Here is a 17,380-nt window from a genome sequence, read left to right on the forward strand (position 1 = left end):
ATGAGCAATTGTATACAAAATCCTGTTCTAAGTTCCACACACTTATGTTTTTATCATCTGTAGCCTGGGCATAATAGGAGGATTAATTCAATTTAATCTTCATACCAACCCGAGAGGCTTAACCCGATCAGGTCACCAGCACCTTTCCACACCATGTCTTTGTTCTCCCTCTCACTCCTTCTGTTCCAGCCACTCTAGCCTCTGCGTGCTGTTCCTCAAACACAACCAGGCTCAGCCTCACCTCATGGCACTCGCACAGTCCTTTCCCTCTGCCAGGTATACTGTTCCTCGAGATACCCACATGCCCTGTGACCTCCTCTTCCACTTAGATGTCATTTCCTGACCACCCGATTTAAAATCCTGGGACTACCAGATCCTGGTGTTGAAATACCTTCCTCTACTAAAAGGTTCAAGGATTCCCTGGACAGATGGTGGATTTCAGGACAGGCACAGAGAAAGTACAAAATAAGCTTGGACTAGCTTAGGCCAGAAAGTAAGAAGTACTTAAGCAGTGATACAGATGTGTCAAAAGACACAGGGGGAGGACTTCCTGGTGGTCCAGTGGTTCATACTCCACCACAGGGGACACGGGTTTGATCCCTGGTCAGGGAACTAAGATCCCACATGCCCACACAGAGCAGTCAAAAAATTTATTTGAAGAAAAAAATAAAGTGAAAAGATATAGGGGCCAGTCTGGCTAAATCTATGGCTTCCGCTGACTAAATAAGAGACAGTTTGAGCACAAAAATAAAAGACAGGAAAAGATTTTAGCTCATTGATTTCAAGAAAAATCCATGATATGAAATTTGAAATTCAACAAATAAACAGGAGAAGGGAAAGCTCTTCCATACAGTAGAATCTCAACCAATAAACATCAACGTTAGGAAGAAATGAGAAAAATCACCGTATGGTAAATGCCCGAGAAACAGCTGTCACAGGCAAAAATCATTAATGGATATTAAAATTAGTGGATGAAAATATGGTGAAAACACTGACCTAATCACCACAAGATACTGACTAATTACAAATGGCTAAAAGAGTGCTAACTATAAAGTGGAGAAACCTGGCAGATACCACCTTAATGACATGAACAGGAGTCATGTCAACAATGGGACACAGTGATGTCATGGTCCTCCTGAGATGAAACAGAGAAGGACACAACATCACTTCTGTGAGAGGCTTGTGCAAGATGCATGACCTGACACAATATTATTAGAAAAAACCACATTGAGGGGCATTCTACAAGCTACCTGACTGGTACTTCCTAACAATTCCCAGGTCGTGAAAGACAAAAAAAGACCAAGGGAATGTTCCAGAATAAACGAGACTAGGATGACACAATCAGTCTGAACATGTGCTCCTGGACTGGATCCTGGGCCAGTGAAATGACATGAGTGGGACAACTGGGGAAGTTTGAATGAAGCCTGTGGATGTGACTGCACTGGTGTTAATTCCCTGATTTTGATGAGTTCCTCTGGTTATGTTAACATCTGGAGAAACTAGGTCGAAGACCTACTTCACATAATTTTTTGCAACTTCTTTGTGAGTCTAAAGTTGCTTGAAAATGAAAACTAAAAAAAAAATGTTTTAATAAAATTCTCAGCCTAGAATAATGCCTGACACATAACAGACATGCAACAGATGAGTTAAAAAATGTGCACTAAATGCCAGAATCTAAGAGGGAAGTGCCATCTCCAGTGGAGTCACGTTGACCAAACCCCCTGTGTGGACAGCAGTCCTGAAGAGACCCCAGGGAAGGATACCCCAAGTGGAAGGCGCAGCATGGAACCAAGCCTGTAGTGCTCGAGTGCTGGGGACAGAGTGAAAGCTCAACCGGTATCCACAGCCATAGAGGGTGGGGCTGGTGTGAAATTGACAGGCAAAGTGATCATAGTTAATGGGGCCCCTTGAAAGGGGAAGACACTCTACCAGTGGTTAATGAGGGAATGGTCAACAGAAGGGTAAGTCTAAGAGGTTTCAGACACTGAGACTGATGGGTTTCAAAGACACATGGGAAACTTCCCTGGTGGTCCAGCTGCTAAGACTCGGCTCCCCATGCTGGGGACCCAGATTCTGACCCAGGTCAGGGAACTAGATCCCACAGGCCACAACTAAAGAAAGAGTCTGCATGCCACAACAAAGACCCAGCACAGCCAAATAAATATTTAAGAACAAAGACATGTCAAGTGACAGGGACAGTGCTGGATACAAAACCACAGCCCAGGCAAAGGTGTGGTGTGCTTGAAGGAGGCTGTTGTGGCTAGAGGGGACACAGTGGAGGGAAAGAAGGCTTGCAGTGTGGGAATCAACTCCTTCAGAGCCCTGCTCAACTCACCCAGGCCAGAAGGGTCTCCTTCTCAGCCACATGGTAGATGAGGCGCAGCGGCCGGGAGGTGCTGTGCAGCCGTGCATGCAGGCGGTGGTACAGGTCTGACAGGCGTTGTCGCTCCTCCTCTCTGCTGTAGGGGGCCTCCAGCTCGGGGCTGCAGTGACGGAGGAGCGTGGGGGATAAGGTCAGTCTAGAGCTTTCTTGGCTGGCCCATCTCCCCTCTGTCTAGGGAGTTCAATTAAAGTAAGGGAGCTGAGCCTCCTCCCCAATTAGACTGGAGGCTTCTTAGGGCCTAACGTCCCCATCAAACATGGGAATTCCTGGAGCCCTGGGACATTCCTCTCCTTCAGGACAGGGGATTTCTGGAGGCTTAGACTCCCGCATCAGGCAGAGACCCATTCTTCTTAATCTCTCGAGAGCATAGCCAGCTCTCTCTCCAGAGTCTTGTCTGTTGAGCGGCTGAGCCTTCCAGTTAGGTAAGCCTCCCCACCTAGCCAAATGCCCACGGGGGCAGAGCACACCTGGTAAACTGGGGCAGCTGGCGGTGATGGTCGGGGATGTCCAGCGGCTTATAGAGGAAGTGCCGGAGGCCGGGAGCACCCACGGCCTGCACACTGTAGGCCGAGGCACTGGCCGATGCAGCATTTGAGAAGCTGGCAGCCTCCCTGAGGGCACGCGTGGCTCCAAGCGAGTGCATGCCCTCTTCAACCAGGCGCCGGCAGGTGGCCATGTCATGGAAGGCCTCGGGGTCGGTGCCCAGCAGCAGCAGGCAGACGGGCATGGCGTCCAGGCGTGCCACGTAGGCGTAGAAGAAACCATCAGGATTGAAGCGGGGCAGGCACACTGGCGCCCAGGCCTCGCCCGCCGCGAAGGCCGGTGCACCCACCCAGTCCAGCAGCAACTGCAGGTCGGCGGGGTCTAGCCGGCACTCAGCCAGCACAGTCCGCTCCTGGGCGGCTGTCACCAGGCGACCGCCCACCGCCAGCACAGAGAGGGCCAGGCCGGGCGCCGTGCAGCGTCGGAGCAGCGCGCCCAGCGCATCCCGCAGCGGGCGAGTCAGAGGCACGCAGCGCACGGCGCCCAGCAGCAAGGCCCCCGGGTCCCGCTCCACGCTGTCCAGGAGTCGGTCCAGGGTGCGCTCTGAGCCGGCCAGCAGGCGGCGGAGATCGTAGTTCTGCTTGCGCGCAAAGATGCGGGCCACGCTGGCGCGCGTCAGGGTGCTCACGATCTGTGCGTGCACCGCCAGCAGCTCCCCACGCAGCTGGGCGGCTGACTGAGGAGTCCTTGACACGGCCACCAGCAGCAGCGGGCCCTGCTGTAGGAACACCAGCTTGTGGTCCTCTGGGGGAGGGAAGGGACGGTCGGAGGGAGATGGGTCAGTGGTGACAGGAGGGGGTCACGTGGGGCTCTTCCACCCTTCCCCCCGAAGGTACACACAATTGGTCCAAGCCCATTCTGTCACTCCCGGGACACCAGAACTAGGGTAAGGACAAACTGGGGGAGTTTGCAGAGATATGATGTCAAGAAATCAGGCACACAGCATGCGGTGGGGAAGATGGAGAAAGGAAAGCTAACAGAGCTAGAAAAACACCCAACTCAGACGCACAGCCTCCACGCTCAGGCTCTCAGGCAACAAGGAAGTATCCAGCCAGTACTTACATCCCAGTGAGTTGATCAATCAGAACTCAGCAAGGTAAAGGGACAGATAGACCCCCTGGACAGACACCTGGCCAGCTTCCACACACACTGACTCACTCCTAACTAGCTCCATAGTCCCCTAGGCAGCCAGACAGCCAGACAGACCTCCTGCCAGACAGACAGCTGAGTTTCCAGTCACTGTCACCCGTACTGCTTCCTGCCCCTTGGCTCACCAGCATAGATGGCGCGAATGGCGTCTCCTGCGCTCTGCACAAAGGACACCAGGGCTGTCATCACACCCATGGTGGTCGACAGGGCTTCCACGCTGCCGTACCTCGAATAGATGGGCTTGCCGGCCTCACTCAGCACAAACACGTGCTTCCGCTGGCTGCGCCAGTCCTCGTCGCTTGGGTCTCCACCCGGGCCCCCCGAGCCACTCTCAGCGCCGCCTAGAGGACTGCCCTCAGAGGCTGCAGGGCTCCACAGCCCATAGGTGCATGATGGAGCCTCTGACTGGAGCAGCAGGCTAGGTGACTGGTCCTTGGTCTTGGATCCTGAAAGGGAGACCCCCAGTAAGTCATCTGCCTGTGAACCCCCACTAACCCCATGTGTCCACAGAACCACCAAATCCATATCAGCCCTGCCGTGATCCCTGCCGCTGACACAGACCTCCAGGTGTCTCCTCTGCCCTTCAATGACGTCTACTAACACTTAGGTTTCAATGACCTCCCCCGCCAGAACTCCAATAATCCCATCTAACTTTGCTGAAGCTGAAACTCCAATACTTTGGTCACCTGATGTGAAGAACTGACTCATTGGAAAAGACCCTGATGCTGGGAAAGATCGAAGGTGGGAGGAGAAGGGGACAACAGAGGATGAGATGGTTGGATGGTATCACCGACTCAATGGACATGAGTTTGGGTAAGCTCTGGGAGTTGGTGATGGACAGGGAGGCCTGGCATGCTGAAGTCCATGGGATCGCCAAGAGTCGGACATGACTGAGCAACTGAACTGATCTTTCATTACTGAACCCTCTATTTCCCTACCAAATAATTATTCCCCTTTCAATAATTGCCATTCCCGTTTGCAAAGCACCCCAACACCTATGAATGATCATCAATATCTTCATCTTCAGTGAACCCCCATTTAATCTGACCCATCATTTACTCTCCTGATATCCGCTCATGGCCACTATTATATCCACTAACATCTGTGTCAGCAGTTACGCATCCCTCACTACCCTAACCCCTTATTTATTCTCACTGATGTCCACTGATTCTAATGACACTATTGACTCTCCTGATCACCCATTTATATTCTTGAGGAAGACCACTAATTCTCCCAAAGACTGCCATGATTATCCACTAACATCCAGCTCTTTAGGACCCCCCAACTTCCTATTTGTTCCCACTGCAGCTTGGTAACATTCCAGTGATTCCACATTAACATAACTAATACCTAGATCTTCAGTGACCTTCAGTGACTGCCCCAACCCACAATTTAATCTACTCCATGTCCACTGCATTCCCAACAATGACCACCATTGACCTCCACTAACATGCAAGGCTTCCAATGACCTCTACTGACTCCCCTGACCTTTATGCTCATTGATATGACTCCCCTTTATCCTCACTGATATCCACCCCCTCCCTACAATAACCACCATAAAAATATATACTAACACACAGGACTTTAATGACCTCTATTGCCCTTCCCCATGACCATCATTAACATTTAACAGTGAAATTCACAATTTCATTGCCTTCTACTGACTACCCTCCCATTTATTTTAGTCAATGTCCACTGATCCCTGCTGACAACCAGTATTACCCACTGGCAACTATGTATCAACACTTTCCCCATAAAATCCCAATGACCTCATATTCCCTCACTCTCTCATTGACAGTCCCCAATCACCTCCTCCCAATACTTGCCAATACTTCCCAAGTTTTCAAAGACAACCCCCCTTATTGATTTTCAGTAATGTTCAATGATCTTTCCCAACGACCCCATCAACACCCACTAATTCCAAAGTGGTCAATGAGCACTCATTCCCCAGTGATTTCTGCTAATCCTCCACTTTATACAACTACATATACACTGGAGTCTTCAAAGATCTTCCTACTGGTCCTCTGACTCTCTAGTTGTCTCACTGATGTCCACTGTCTCCCCAGCAATGATCACCATTAAATCCACTAAGATCTGGCTCCTTAAAGATTCCCTCCAACAACTGCCATCAACTCCTCAAAGATGTAAATACTCTAAGTGTCCACTGGCCTCCACGGATCCCCTTTCCCACTTCAGTGATTTAAAGCCCCCAAAGACACTAACTTCTAAATAGTCCCCCTTTGACCATATTAGGGCTTCCCTTGTGGCTCAGCTGGTAAAGAATCAGCCTGCAATGGGGGAGATCTGGGTCCTATCCCTGGGTTGGGAAGATCCCCTGGAGAAGGGAAAGGCTACCCACTCCAGTATTCTGGCCTGGAGAATTCCATGGACTGTACAGTCCATGGGGTCCCAAAGAGTTGGACACGACTGAGTGACTTTCACTTTCACTGACCATATTAACTTTCTTTTGGTCATCATTGACCTAAACAGCCTAAACCCCAGGGTCCCTCTCTGACCCCAACTGATCCCTTTCTGATTCTTCAATGGCCTATATTCACACCACCTCCCCAGTGAACATCCACTGACACTCGCTGATTTCCTTTTCACTCCTCAATGATTTAAACTACAACTTGAGCCCACAATGACTTCCCACTGACCCAAAGTATGGTTTAAACTACTTACCTGAGTCCCAAAGACTCCTCTCTGAGCCCCCAAGAACGTTCCCCAAGAATAACATCCCCTAGCAATTCCTTCCAAGACCCTCGTGAAGGGAATGTATACCTGTTTTCTCCAAGCTTGCATCTCCAGGATCGGGTAAGTCCTTGTGAACCCCTCCACCGTCTTCAGCCTCCTCACTGGGGAACCGCATTTCCTCCAAGTCCTCCGCATCCCCAGGGACTGGGGCAGCAGTGTCTCCTCCGGCCTCCATCTGCACATCCCTGTGGGGGAGGGGGGATGGAGGGTGACCCGCAGCAAAAGAAACTTCTTAAAAGCTTTTACTCAGCCTGGCCTCCTTGCACACACTCCTGGGGCTCGTTCTCCCCTGGCGTTTCAACAGGATGAAACATTCAAAAACACGACCACATACTTGCAACCTCCAACACTTCCCTCAAAGGAAGGCTCTACCAAGCCTCAGCAAATAAAGATATACAAACACCTGTTTTAACTCTGCATCTCAATTGGCCAGGTACTATTAGTTCCCGTAGCCCCGGAAGCACCACACTTCCGGGTGTGGCTGCCGTCCTGCCACACTTCCGGGTGCGACGCCACTCTGAAGGTACTTCCTGTTGCGGAGCTTTAGTCGCTCTCCGGACGCCGGAGCCCTCCTTCCCGCCGCCCAGTCGTGTTCCCTCACCGTTGAAGAGGCCCGCGCTGCTCCCGGATCTACGACGGATCTGGCCGGCCCGGTCTGCACTCACTCCCACCGCGAGGGCACGTGTGGCTACAACTGGGGCGAAATGGGCCCACTTGTCGTGCGATAGCCGCCGGCGTGAGGGGGGCGCGGCTCGCGCTCAGCCAATCCGGAGTACGGAGGGCGGACTGCCTCGCCTCTGGCCCAATATAGCGGAGCCGGTCCCCTCAGGTCGTCCCGCCCCATTCCGTCAGAGTAGTGTCTCCACAGAAACCTTGCGTCAGGTCGCTGTTGGACCTGCCCATCCCTTGACTGACATTTCTCCGGACCCAATGGAAGGCTGGGGCCTACTCCTCTCTGCCCTGGAGGAAGCTCGCAGCCTAAGTCGTGATAGATGGGGCTCGCCAGGATGGAGGAAACTTCATCCTCCGTTATCCTCCAGGAAAGGCAGGGGCAGGAAGGTGGAGTGGACACTGGACAGAGAGAAAATGCTTGACGGACAGGGGCCGCCCGCCATCGGAGTGCCGTGCGCAGGCTGGCCAACTTGGATTCGGTTGCTAAGGCAAGAGGCGGGCCTCTCAGAGGCAGGAAGTTTTCGTGGGTGTGTGGGGATTCAGGCAGCCTAAAGGGCTTGGCGGCCTCTGGAAAAAGGGAAGCTCATGGCGCACAGGGGTGAGTTTGCGAAGGCAATGTGTAGGCTGACCAGGCTCTGCCCAAACCCGCGAAAGGCGGAGCTGACCTCACTTCCAAGGATGGGGCTCTGTGGGCGAGGCTATGCAGGTTAGGTAGGAGCCCAGGCCTAACCGGGGCGCTTGTGGGTGTGCCTTTGACAGGCTCCTGATTCCTCCTAGACCCCATAAAGGCTTGATCGTCACCTTCTTTGCTGGCTTTTTTGCAGCTTGGGCAGCTAACCAGTCGCCCTCTGCTGTATGAGTTTCACCCTTTTGGTGGTCTTGTGGCCACTTGAGAGGGATTATGGACTGCTTCTAATAGTGACAGGATTTCAGAAGCATGTTTTCTGTCTTGACAGTGTGAGTGAGGAGCCCCTATTCTTTCCAGATTGCCCGTGAGTGTGCACCAGGGAGAATGCATAGTGAGAATCTGTGTGTATATTTACTCCCTTGTCTTCAGTGCTTAGTAGGGATCTTGTCAGAGCAATGATTTCTGGCCCATGAAGCTGCTTCCATCCGTGATCAGTCCCACATGAGGCTCAATGGAGGGTTGGTCCATTAAGTTCCGTCTGCTACAGTACACTAGCTCAATGACATATAGGCAGTTGTGTATTGAGGGGTGTGAACCATCTATCATGAACAATGTGGCTGCCTTTCAGGCTGAAGTGACCTGAAGTCTTAAGGTGGGATTGTCTAAGAGAATACTCCTGAATTCTCTCAGAAGTCAGCCAATAGCTCCCTCTTTGTTCCAGTAAAGAAAGAATGTGAGGAGGGACATACACAGTGGTGGATTGTTCCAGGGTAAACTTCTCAGCTTCCTGAAGCCTGTCACATGTAGCTGCTACAGCTGGAAGGAAAGGGAGCCAACCCTTAACAGTCTATACTAGTTGTTTTGAGAAGTAGGCAAGGGGTCATTCCCCAAAGCTTGAATTAACACCCCCAAGACAAGGCCTTGTCTCTTTTGGACATACAATTTGAAAGGTTAGGCTGAGGCTAACTTTGTTTTTATTGTTTGAAAGGCTGTCTGGTACTCTTTAGTCCAAGTAAGGGACTCAAGATCATGTCCCTTTACAGCCTCAGAGAAGAGTTTTCCTCTGAACCCATAGTTTGGGATCCAAATCTGACAGAACCCTGCCATTCCCAGGAAGACCCTCAGGTGCCTGTGGGTCTTGGGTGTTCTTAAGTCTGAACTGCCTGTTGTTTATTGGGCAAAAGATCCCACTGTCCTTAGGAAGGGAAAAAGCCTGGATAGGTGACTTGTTGCTGACATGTCTGGACCTCTTTCTGGGAGACCTTATATCCAGAATTGGCCAAATAGTTCAGAGTTCTGATAGTATTTTGTAGACCTTTCTCATATGTAGAGCTTGCTGTGAGCAAATTGTCCACATATTGGAGTAAGAGTCCTTTGTCCAATATTAAGTTTCTAAGGTCCCTAGCCAAGGTTTCCCCAAAGTAGTGTGACCCAGTGAATTGGGTCCTGCTGCTCACTCCTTGCAAAATCAATGCTCACAAATGTCGGTAGAGAGAAAAGATGTTTTAATCAGAATGGCAGCAATATGGGGGAGAAGGTGAGCTCAGCGTTCCTTGGAAGCCACTTATAAAGATTCTCTTCAGCCCTGAAAGTTTTGAAAGGGAAACAGAAGTAATCTCAGTTAATCACTGAGGTAGGGAGTAAGAGTCTTGACCATCCTCCACTGTGTGCAGGCTTGTGGACTCCTCATGATCTTCCCCTAGATGTTAATCTTGTACACACAGTGTGTTCAGACTGAAGGGGAAGCTAGGGAAGAGATCTGGTCACCTGTTAACTACTTATTCTTCATGTCTACAGCTTGGATCTACGGAAAGAACCAACAAGTTAGGCAAGGTATTGTGTGATTAAAAGATTAGAAAAGTGTGCTTGGGTTGGAGTTGACTAGAACATGGGGGTGCCTGGTTTAAAAGTGAGTTACAGTATAGCTTTGCTAAGGTGACAAGGACAGGGGCTTCCTCCTGAGGGCAGTTGCCTGCAAAAGAACCACTTCCAGTAGGGGAATTCTTAAATCCTTGATGGAGGTCCGTCCCAGCACACTGTTGAACTACCTATGTTTCTGGGTCCTGCCATGTAAAAGCAAATAGCTCAGGGGAGGAAGAGCTCTGTCTCCTTTTCTGGGGTTTCCATGAGCACCATCTGTAGGCTCAAAGCATGCTCTGGTGGGTGGGTCCCTGATTGATGTCAAACTGTTCTGGCAAAAATGTTACTTGAGCTTTTAATTTACAAAGGACATTATGTCCCCAAAGAGGGATTGGACACTCTGGCATATCATAAGAAACTGTGTTTCAGGGTGGGGTCCCCTAGTTGACATTCTGGAGATTTTAAGAACGAGTGATTTTGTGCTTCTTCAGAGACTCCTGTGACTGGGGTGAACTGAGATGTTTTCTGTGTCAGTTTGGTGCTTACTGCAGAATATGTTGTGCCCATATCTATTAGAAAGTCAATCAACTTGCTCCCCACCATCAAAGTTGCCTGGGGCTCCTGTGGGGAAATTGGAATTGCATGCCTCTAGTTAAAGGGAACCCCCTAGATCTCTGCATTTACCATGAGTGTTCCTCTCTCTCTACCATATATGAGGCTCCTGGCTTCCTTTTATTGCTTTTGTCCCTATGTTTTAGCCCAGGGCAATCTTTTTTCCAGTGCCTTTCCTCTTTACAGTAAGTGCATCATTCCTTCCCCAGTGGTGACTTACCTCTCTTCAGCATTATGCACTTTCCAGGAATCCAACACTGTTGCCAGAGAAAGTGGTGTTCCACTTTTCATCTTCTTTCTTCTGTCGTTGTTCCCTGTTGTTGAACACATTAAAAGTAATGTCTACCAACTGAGAAGCGTTCATTCCAAACGCACCATCTAATTGTAATTTTCTTCTTATATCTGGGGCAGTTTGTTCAATGAAGGTCATATTTACTGTCCTGATATTTTCAGGGGCTTCAGGGTCTGCATTCCTATAGCGCCTATGAGCTTGATGAATTATTTGATTTTGTATGGAGAAGGCAATGGCACCCCACTCCAGTACTCTTGCCTGGAAAATCCCATGGATAGAGGAGCCTGGTAGGCTGCAGACCCATGGGGTCGCTAGGAGTCGGACATGACTGAGCGACTTCACTTTCACTTTTCCCTTTCATGCACTGGAGAAGGAAATGGCAACCCACTCCAGTATCCTTGCCTGGAGAATCCCAGGGACGGCAGAGCCTGGTGGGCTGCCGTCTATGGGGTCGCACAGAGTCGGACACGACTGAAGCGACTTAGCAGCAGCAGCAGTATGCATGTGCGTGTGTTTGCGTGTGTGCTCAGCTGTGTCCACTCTTTGCTACCCTATGGACTGTAGCCCGCCAGGGTCCTCTGTTCATGAGATTTACCAGGCAACAATACTGGAGTGGGTTGCCTTCCCTCCTCCAGAGGATCTTCCCGACTCAGGGTTCGAACTTGCATCTCCTGTGTCTCCGGCATCGCAGGCAGATTCTTTACCGATAGAGCCATAGCTCTGATGGAGCCTCATTCAGTTTTTGTTGTATCTCCTGAATTTTGTTTAAGCTCTTTTGCCAGGGTACACCCTTTCCAAGACCTGCTAAGATACACTTTCTGTAATGCTCTAGGTGTGGTATGTCTCCATTATTAGGATCCCAGTTAGGCTCAGCAATTCTGTTGTGTTGTACTCAGTCATGCCTGATTCTTTGGGACCCCATGTACTATAGCCCACCAGGCTCCTTTATCCATGGAATTTTCCAGGCGAGGCCTGGAGTGGGATGCCATTTTCTCCTTCAGGGATTCTTCCGACCCAGAGGTTGAACTCGAGTCTCCAACAGTGGCAGGTGGACTCAACCACTGAGCCACCTGGAAAGCCCCTAGGCTCAGCAATAGAAACTGCAAGATTTGCTTCTGAAGATCTATCTGGAACCGCTAGATGGAGCTGGTGTGCTTCCTCTGTGAAAAGTGAAAGTGAAGTCGCTCAGTCCTGTCCAACTCTTTGCGACCCCATGGACTGTAGCCTGCCAGGCTCCTCAGTCAATGGAATTTTCCAGGTGTTTGAATCAGTTCTAATGAGGTGGATGAAACTGGAGCCTATTATATAGAGTGAAGTAAGTCAGAAATAAAAACACCAATACAGTATATTAACGCATATATATGGAATTTAGAAAGATGGTAATGATGACCCTATATGCAAGACAGCAAAAGAGACACAGATGTAAAGAACAGACTTTTGGACTCTGTGGGAGAAGGTGAGGGTGGGATGATTTGAGAGACTAGCATTGAAACATGTTTATTACCATATGTGAAACAGAGTGTCAGTCCAGGTTTGATGCATGAGACAGGGTGCTCAGGGCCGGTACACTGGGATGATCCTGTGGGATGGGATGGGGAGGGAAGTGGGAGGGGGGTTCAGGATGGGGAACACATGTACACTGATGGCTGATTCATGTCAATGTATGGTGAAAACCACTACAATATTGTAAAGTAGTTAGCCTCCAATTAAAATAAATTAAAAAAAAAAAAAGAATACTGGATTGAGTTGCCATTTCCTTCTCAAGGGGATCTTCCCGACCCAGGGATTGGACCCAGATCTCCCGCATTGCAGGCAGACGCTTCATTGCCTGAGCCACCAGGGAAGCCTTCCTCTGTAGCCTTGTCAAAAGCCATCCTCCATTTATCCCCGAATTTATCCTCCATTTATCCACCCTCCATTTATCCTCCATTTATTACTGAGGGATTGATGCTTTTGGTGTTGGAGAAGACTCTTGAGAGTCCCTTGACTGCAAGGAGATCCAACCAGTCCATCCTAAAGAAGATCAGTCCTGAATATTCATTGGAAGGACTGATGCTGAAGCTGAAACTCCAATACTTTGGCCACCTGATGTGAAGAACTGACTCATTGGAAAAGACCCTGATGCTTGGAAAGATTGAAGGCGGGAGGAGAAGGGGTAGACAGTGGATGAGCTGATGGACTTGAGTTTCAGCAAGCTTCGGGAGTTGGTGATGGACAGGGAAGCCTGGTGTGCTGCAGTCCGTGGGGTTGCAAAGAGTTGGACACGACTGAACTATTTACCTATTTATCCCTGGTAAGCATCCTACCCCTGGAGAAGGGAATAACGACCCAGTCCAGTATTCTTGCCAGGAGAATTCCAAGGAAAGAGGAGTCTGGTGGATTACAATCCATAGGGTCGTAGGGTCGCAAAGAGTCAGATAAGATTGAGCGACTAATACACACAAGGTTTCTATTCATGAAGGTATGAATGTCCACCCAATTGGGAGGTTGAGTGGCAAAGACAGAAATAAAAAGTTCAGCCATGCAGGGTCTGCTCAGTAAGCAAGGTTATGGTCTCTCCAGTTAAGCACATCTTAAGAGAATGGGTTGTGCATCCATAGAAACTCAGCTGGTTGGCCATTTGCAGTAATGCTTCCCATGGAATAGCAGCACAAGGGAAATTGCCCAGCTCCAAGCTCATTCTCTTTGCTGCACGATAGGCCAATAAATCAGGAGCCAGGTGTTGGGGCATGAAATAAGAACTGTTCATAATGCCAGGATTCCGAGAAGATGGTGAGCCAGTGTCTTAGAAAAGCATCTTACCAGGGTCTGGAAGCTAGTTTCTTTTAGAGAACCATGAAAGGGGAGGTGAGGATAAAAAGACCATGGGTTGTTGCAAAGATCTCCTGGTTTCGGCCAGACTGTGGGAGGGGATGTGTTAATTTTTTCTTTCCTGTAGCTATTCACAGGTGGCCTGGTTCAGGATGTTTCCTGGGAGCTTAACAAAGATATTTTAATTTAACATTCAGGCATGGCGGGACAGGGTTGGACATAGGGCATTATGTGTATTCTAGGCAATAGGCGACATTCCTTTAGTGACTACCTTGTAGTAAAAACAGTAGAAAGCAAAGGTTAAAAAAAAAAAGAAACAAGGTTTCCCCAGTTGTCCAGTGGTTAAGACTCCATCTACCAGTGTAGGAGACAGTTCGATCCCTGGCCAAGGGAAGATCCCACATGCCTCGGGGCAACTAACCCCTGTACCAAGCTACTGAAACCCATGTGCCTAGAGTCCATGCTCTGCACCAAGAGAAGCCATGGCAATGAGAAGCCTGTGCACCGCAAGGAAGAGTAGCCCCTGCTTGCTGCAACTAGAGAAAGCCTATGTGCAGCAACAAAAAATCAGTGTAGCCAAAAATAAATAATTTTTTTAAAAAAGAAACAAATGTAATCTGAAGTCAGATTCTTCTTCCTGTCTTTCCTATAACAAGTCCTGATGTAAAGTAGGGCACGTGAGATAAAGCCAGGCTCCTGGAGAAAAGCAGAGTCAGGATATTTTAGCTAGGATAGGAGAGAGAAAGCCAGATCGCTGGCAGAAAAGTCCAAAAACCTGAGATCAGGCCAATCGGGGATGTGCCCTAAAGCAAGGTCTGCAGATGTAAAACTGGAAATTGATATAGAAAAAGCCTGGGGACTTTAGTACCGTAAAGCTGGGCCAAGTGACGTAAAGACGGGGAATGATGTAAACGAAGCCTGAGCAGTGCCATAAAGCATTGTCAAGTGACATGAACCCTGGGAAAGGTCAGGTGCCATAAGCGCAGCAACATGACTTAAAGCGGGTCTACCTGAGGTAAATGCCAGGAAACTGAGATAAAAAGCTTTGGGACCATCATAGTTCTGTTGCAGGAAGGGGGACCCTTTCCAGGGCCCAAAATTGGGCTCTTGTCTAACACTCAGAAGTGAATTGTCCGAGGAAACACATGTGCTCACAAAGCAAGAGATTTTATTGGGAAAGGGCACCCGGGTGGAGAGTAGGAGGGTAAGGGAACCTAGGAGAACAGCTCTGGCATGTGACTCGCAGTCTCAGGTTTTATGGTGATGGGATTAGTTTCCGGGTTGTCCTTAGCCAATCATTCTGACTCAGAGTCCTTCCTGGTGGTGCTCGCCTTATTCAGCCAAGATGGATGCCAGACAGAAGGCTTCTGGGAGGTGGTCGGACATGTGGTGTCTCCTTTTGACCTTTCCCGAACTCTTCCGGTTGGTGGTGGCTTATTATTTCCATGTTCCTTAGCAGGACCTCCTATTGTAAAACAACTCATGCAAATGGTTACTATGGTGCCTGGCCAGGGTGGGCGGTTTCAGTCAGTGTGCCTCCCCTAACAGTCCCAGGTGTGTTCCATAAAGCCCGGCACGTGGCTGTTCAGCCTGAGGGTGTGAAACAAAGATAGGAACGTGCAGTAAAGCTGGGGGCATCTGAAATAAAGCTGGAAACCTGAGGTAAGGGCTGGGTGTGTGATGCAAAATCGGTCACCTGACCTAAAGCTGGGAGATAAACGTCCAGCCAGACTCTTCAGTCAGGAGGTAAACACCATAGATTTCATTCTAGGATCTGGCTCCATTCTCTTGGATACTGTGGCTTGTGGAAACTTGTTAAAAGCCTCTAGGATCTGTGCGTCATCCACATAATAATGATACAGTGTTGGTGGCGATGCCAGCAAGGTCACCGATAAAACACACTTCGTGAGTTCTGCATTAAAAAGATATATCCTTCAGTGTTTCCTCCTACTTGCAGCCCCACAACCCTCTATCCCCCCCATTCACCCCAGTCTCCTGGTTCTGTTGAAACAGCAAGACCCCTCTCTTCCCACAGAAGCCGCTCTGTCCCATTTCATGCCTTTTCTTCTCCTAGATGATCAAAAGCTTTGGGAGGACATTTACTATCTTCTAATTAGCTGCATCGTTGATTGTGACAACAGCCATGAGGCCAGAGCCCCAAGCAAATATTTCCTCACGTGGGTTTCGGGACCCATGCCGATCTCCTTGTCCTGCACGACTCTCTCTAGTTGGGTCCCGTACATGGGTCTGGTCACACCGAATCTCCCATGTAAGGTCTAATGCCCTCTGTGTTGTCCCCAGGACCCTGAGCTGCAGAACAAGGAGTCCTAGGGGATTCTTTACCTGCCTGAGCATCCTCTGAGCTTCTAGAACTGGCTTCTATGAATTACAATGTGTCCTTTTATAGAGGCATCTGGACTCGTTCTGGCTCTAGTGTGCCGTGTGTTTCCCCAAAGTTATAGGTATAGCAAGTTATCTGAATCTTTGTATTTGGGCTCCGGTGGTGGCTCAAATGGTAAAGAACCTGCCTGCAGGAGACCTGGGTTCAATCCCTGGGGGGGTGGGAGGGGTGGGGAGACCCCTGGAGGAGGAAATGGCTACCCACTCCAGTTTTCTTGCCATGTGGATTCCTGGATGGCGCTGCTTTTTGAGCAAAACCAGCCTTCCTAGTAGACTGCAGGGAGGATCAAACTGCACCTCGAGCAGCCCCCAAAGCTGACCCTGTGGCTCCAGGACTGTGGCTTGCTTTCCCTCCATGTTCCCTGCTGGTTCTCCGTGTTCTCTCTATCCTGCCCTCACTCCCTGACCCTGTGCGCCTTCCTCCTCCTCAACGCCTGTTCCTGTTCCCACTCTGCTTTCTGACCCCACTGCTCTTCTCTCTGTGATCTGTTCTCTGTTTTTTCTCCCTGTTCCCTTCCACCTCACTCTCATCCTATCTCCATCTCTCTGCTCTGTGGCTTCACCAAGAACCAAGACTCCGTTTCCTCATCTCAAATATTTGATTCACTTCGTTTCTCTGTTTGGGGTAGACTCCTGTAATGGAGAGAAGACAGAGACTTTGTTGTCTTTTGAACTCCACAGACTGATTTCCAAAACAGACACGGGTTGCTGCTTCCCTGAATTCTTGTCCCGTGAAGAAGCTCCATTTGTCTGAAAACATCAAGTTCAGTCACTTATCCATGACCAGCTCCTGCTGCCCTCTCTACCTGGTCACTGTCAATGAAACTACAAAGCAAGAGCCTCCTGCATGCCACTCCATCTCACCCGACTAGTGAGTTATCCTCATCTCTAGGCTCATAAGGGCTTCCATGCTGGCTCAGATGGTTAAAAATCTGCCTGCAGTGCAGCAGATCTGGGTTTGATGCCTGGGTCAGGAAGATCCCCTGAAAAGGGGAATGGCAACCCGCTCTAGTATTCTTGCCTGGAGAATTCCATGGACAGAGGAGCCTAGCAGACTAGAGTCCATGGGGTTTCCGAGTCTTACACGACTGAGTAACTAACACACACACACACTCTCACACTCACTCATATGACTCCTCAAGCTCATCAACACTCCCAGACACCTTAGGACTCCCAGGCTCTCCAGTCATCCCAGACAGATTCTTGCTAATCCCATCACTCCTCCTCAAAGCTCATCAAGCACATGAATTCCTATCTGAATTTGGGCACTTGTTTT

General features: G+C 49.6%; 1 protein-coding gene and 1 long non-coding RNA gene across 6 annotated transcripts in view; one reads left to right on the forward strand and one right to left on the reverse strand.

The window, feature by feature from the left end:
* Window positions 1-7,746, reverse strand: part of MON1B (MON1 vesicular trafficking associated B) — a 12,078-nt gene extending 4,332 nt beyond the window's left edge. Inside the window, exons 1-5 of one of the 4 annotated variants that reach the window (XM_081517257.1) lie at window positions 7,431-7,746; window positions 6,857-7,014; window positions 4,201-4,521; window positions 2,851-3,670; window positions 2,336-2,483 (exon numbers count right to left, since the gene is read on the reverse strand). In XM_081517257.1, coding sequence (XP_081373383.1) covers window positions 2,336-2,483; window positions 2,851-3,670; window positions 4,201-4,521; window positions 6,857-7,004 — 1,437 coding nt within the window. In that variant the 5' untranslated portion in view covers window positions 7,005-7,014; window positions 7,431-7,746. Of the gene's footprint in view, window positions 1-2,335; window positions 2,484-2,850; window positions 3,671-4,200; window positions 4,522-6,856; window positions 7,086-7,232; window positions 7,309-7,430 lie in introns of those variants that run through there. The other 3 variants (XM_081517260.1, XM_081517259.1, XM_081517261.1) reach the window with 3 other exon arrangements.
* On the forward strand, window positions 7,379-14,021 carry LOC145515852 (uncharacterized). Of its 2 annotated transcripts, none has more exons than XR_014061067.1 (2): window positions 7,379-11,210; window positions 12,070-12,624. It is a non-coding gene; the product is annotated as an uncharacterized LOC145515852 (long non-coding RNA). The 2 variants fall into 2 exon arrangements; XR_014061066.1 differs by having other exon boundaries at window positions 7,817-11,200; window positions 12,070-14,021.
* Window positions 14,022-17,380: the final 3,359 nt, after the last annotated feature.

The sequence above is a fragment of the Giraffa tippelskirchi genome, chromosome 7 (genome assembly GCF_054371585.1).
Source record: "Giraffa tippelskirchi isolate mGirTip1 chromosome 7, T2T-mGirTip1v1.2.pri, whole genome shotgun sequence".
In the NCBI taxonomy this organism is placed as follows: Eukaryota; Metazoa; Chordata; class Mammalia; order Artiodactyla; family Giraffidae; genus Giraffa; species Giraffa tippelskirchi.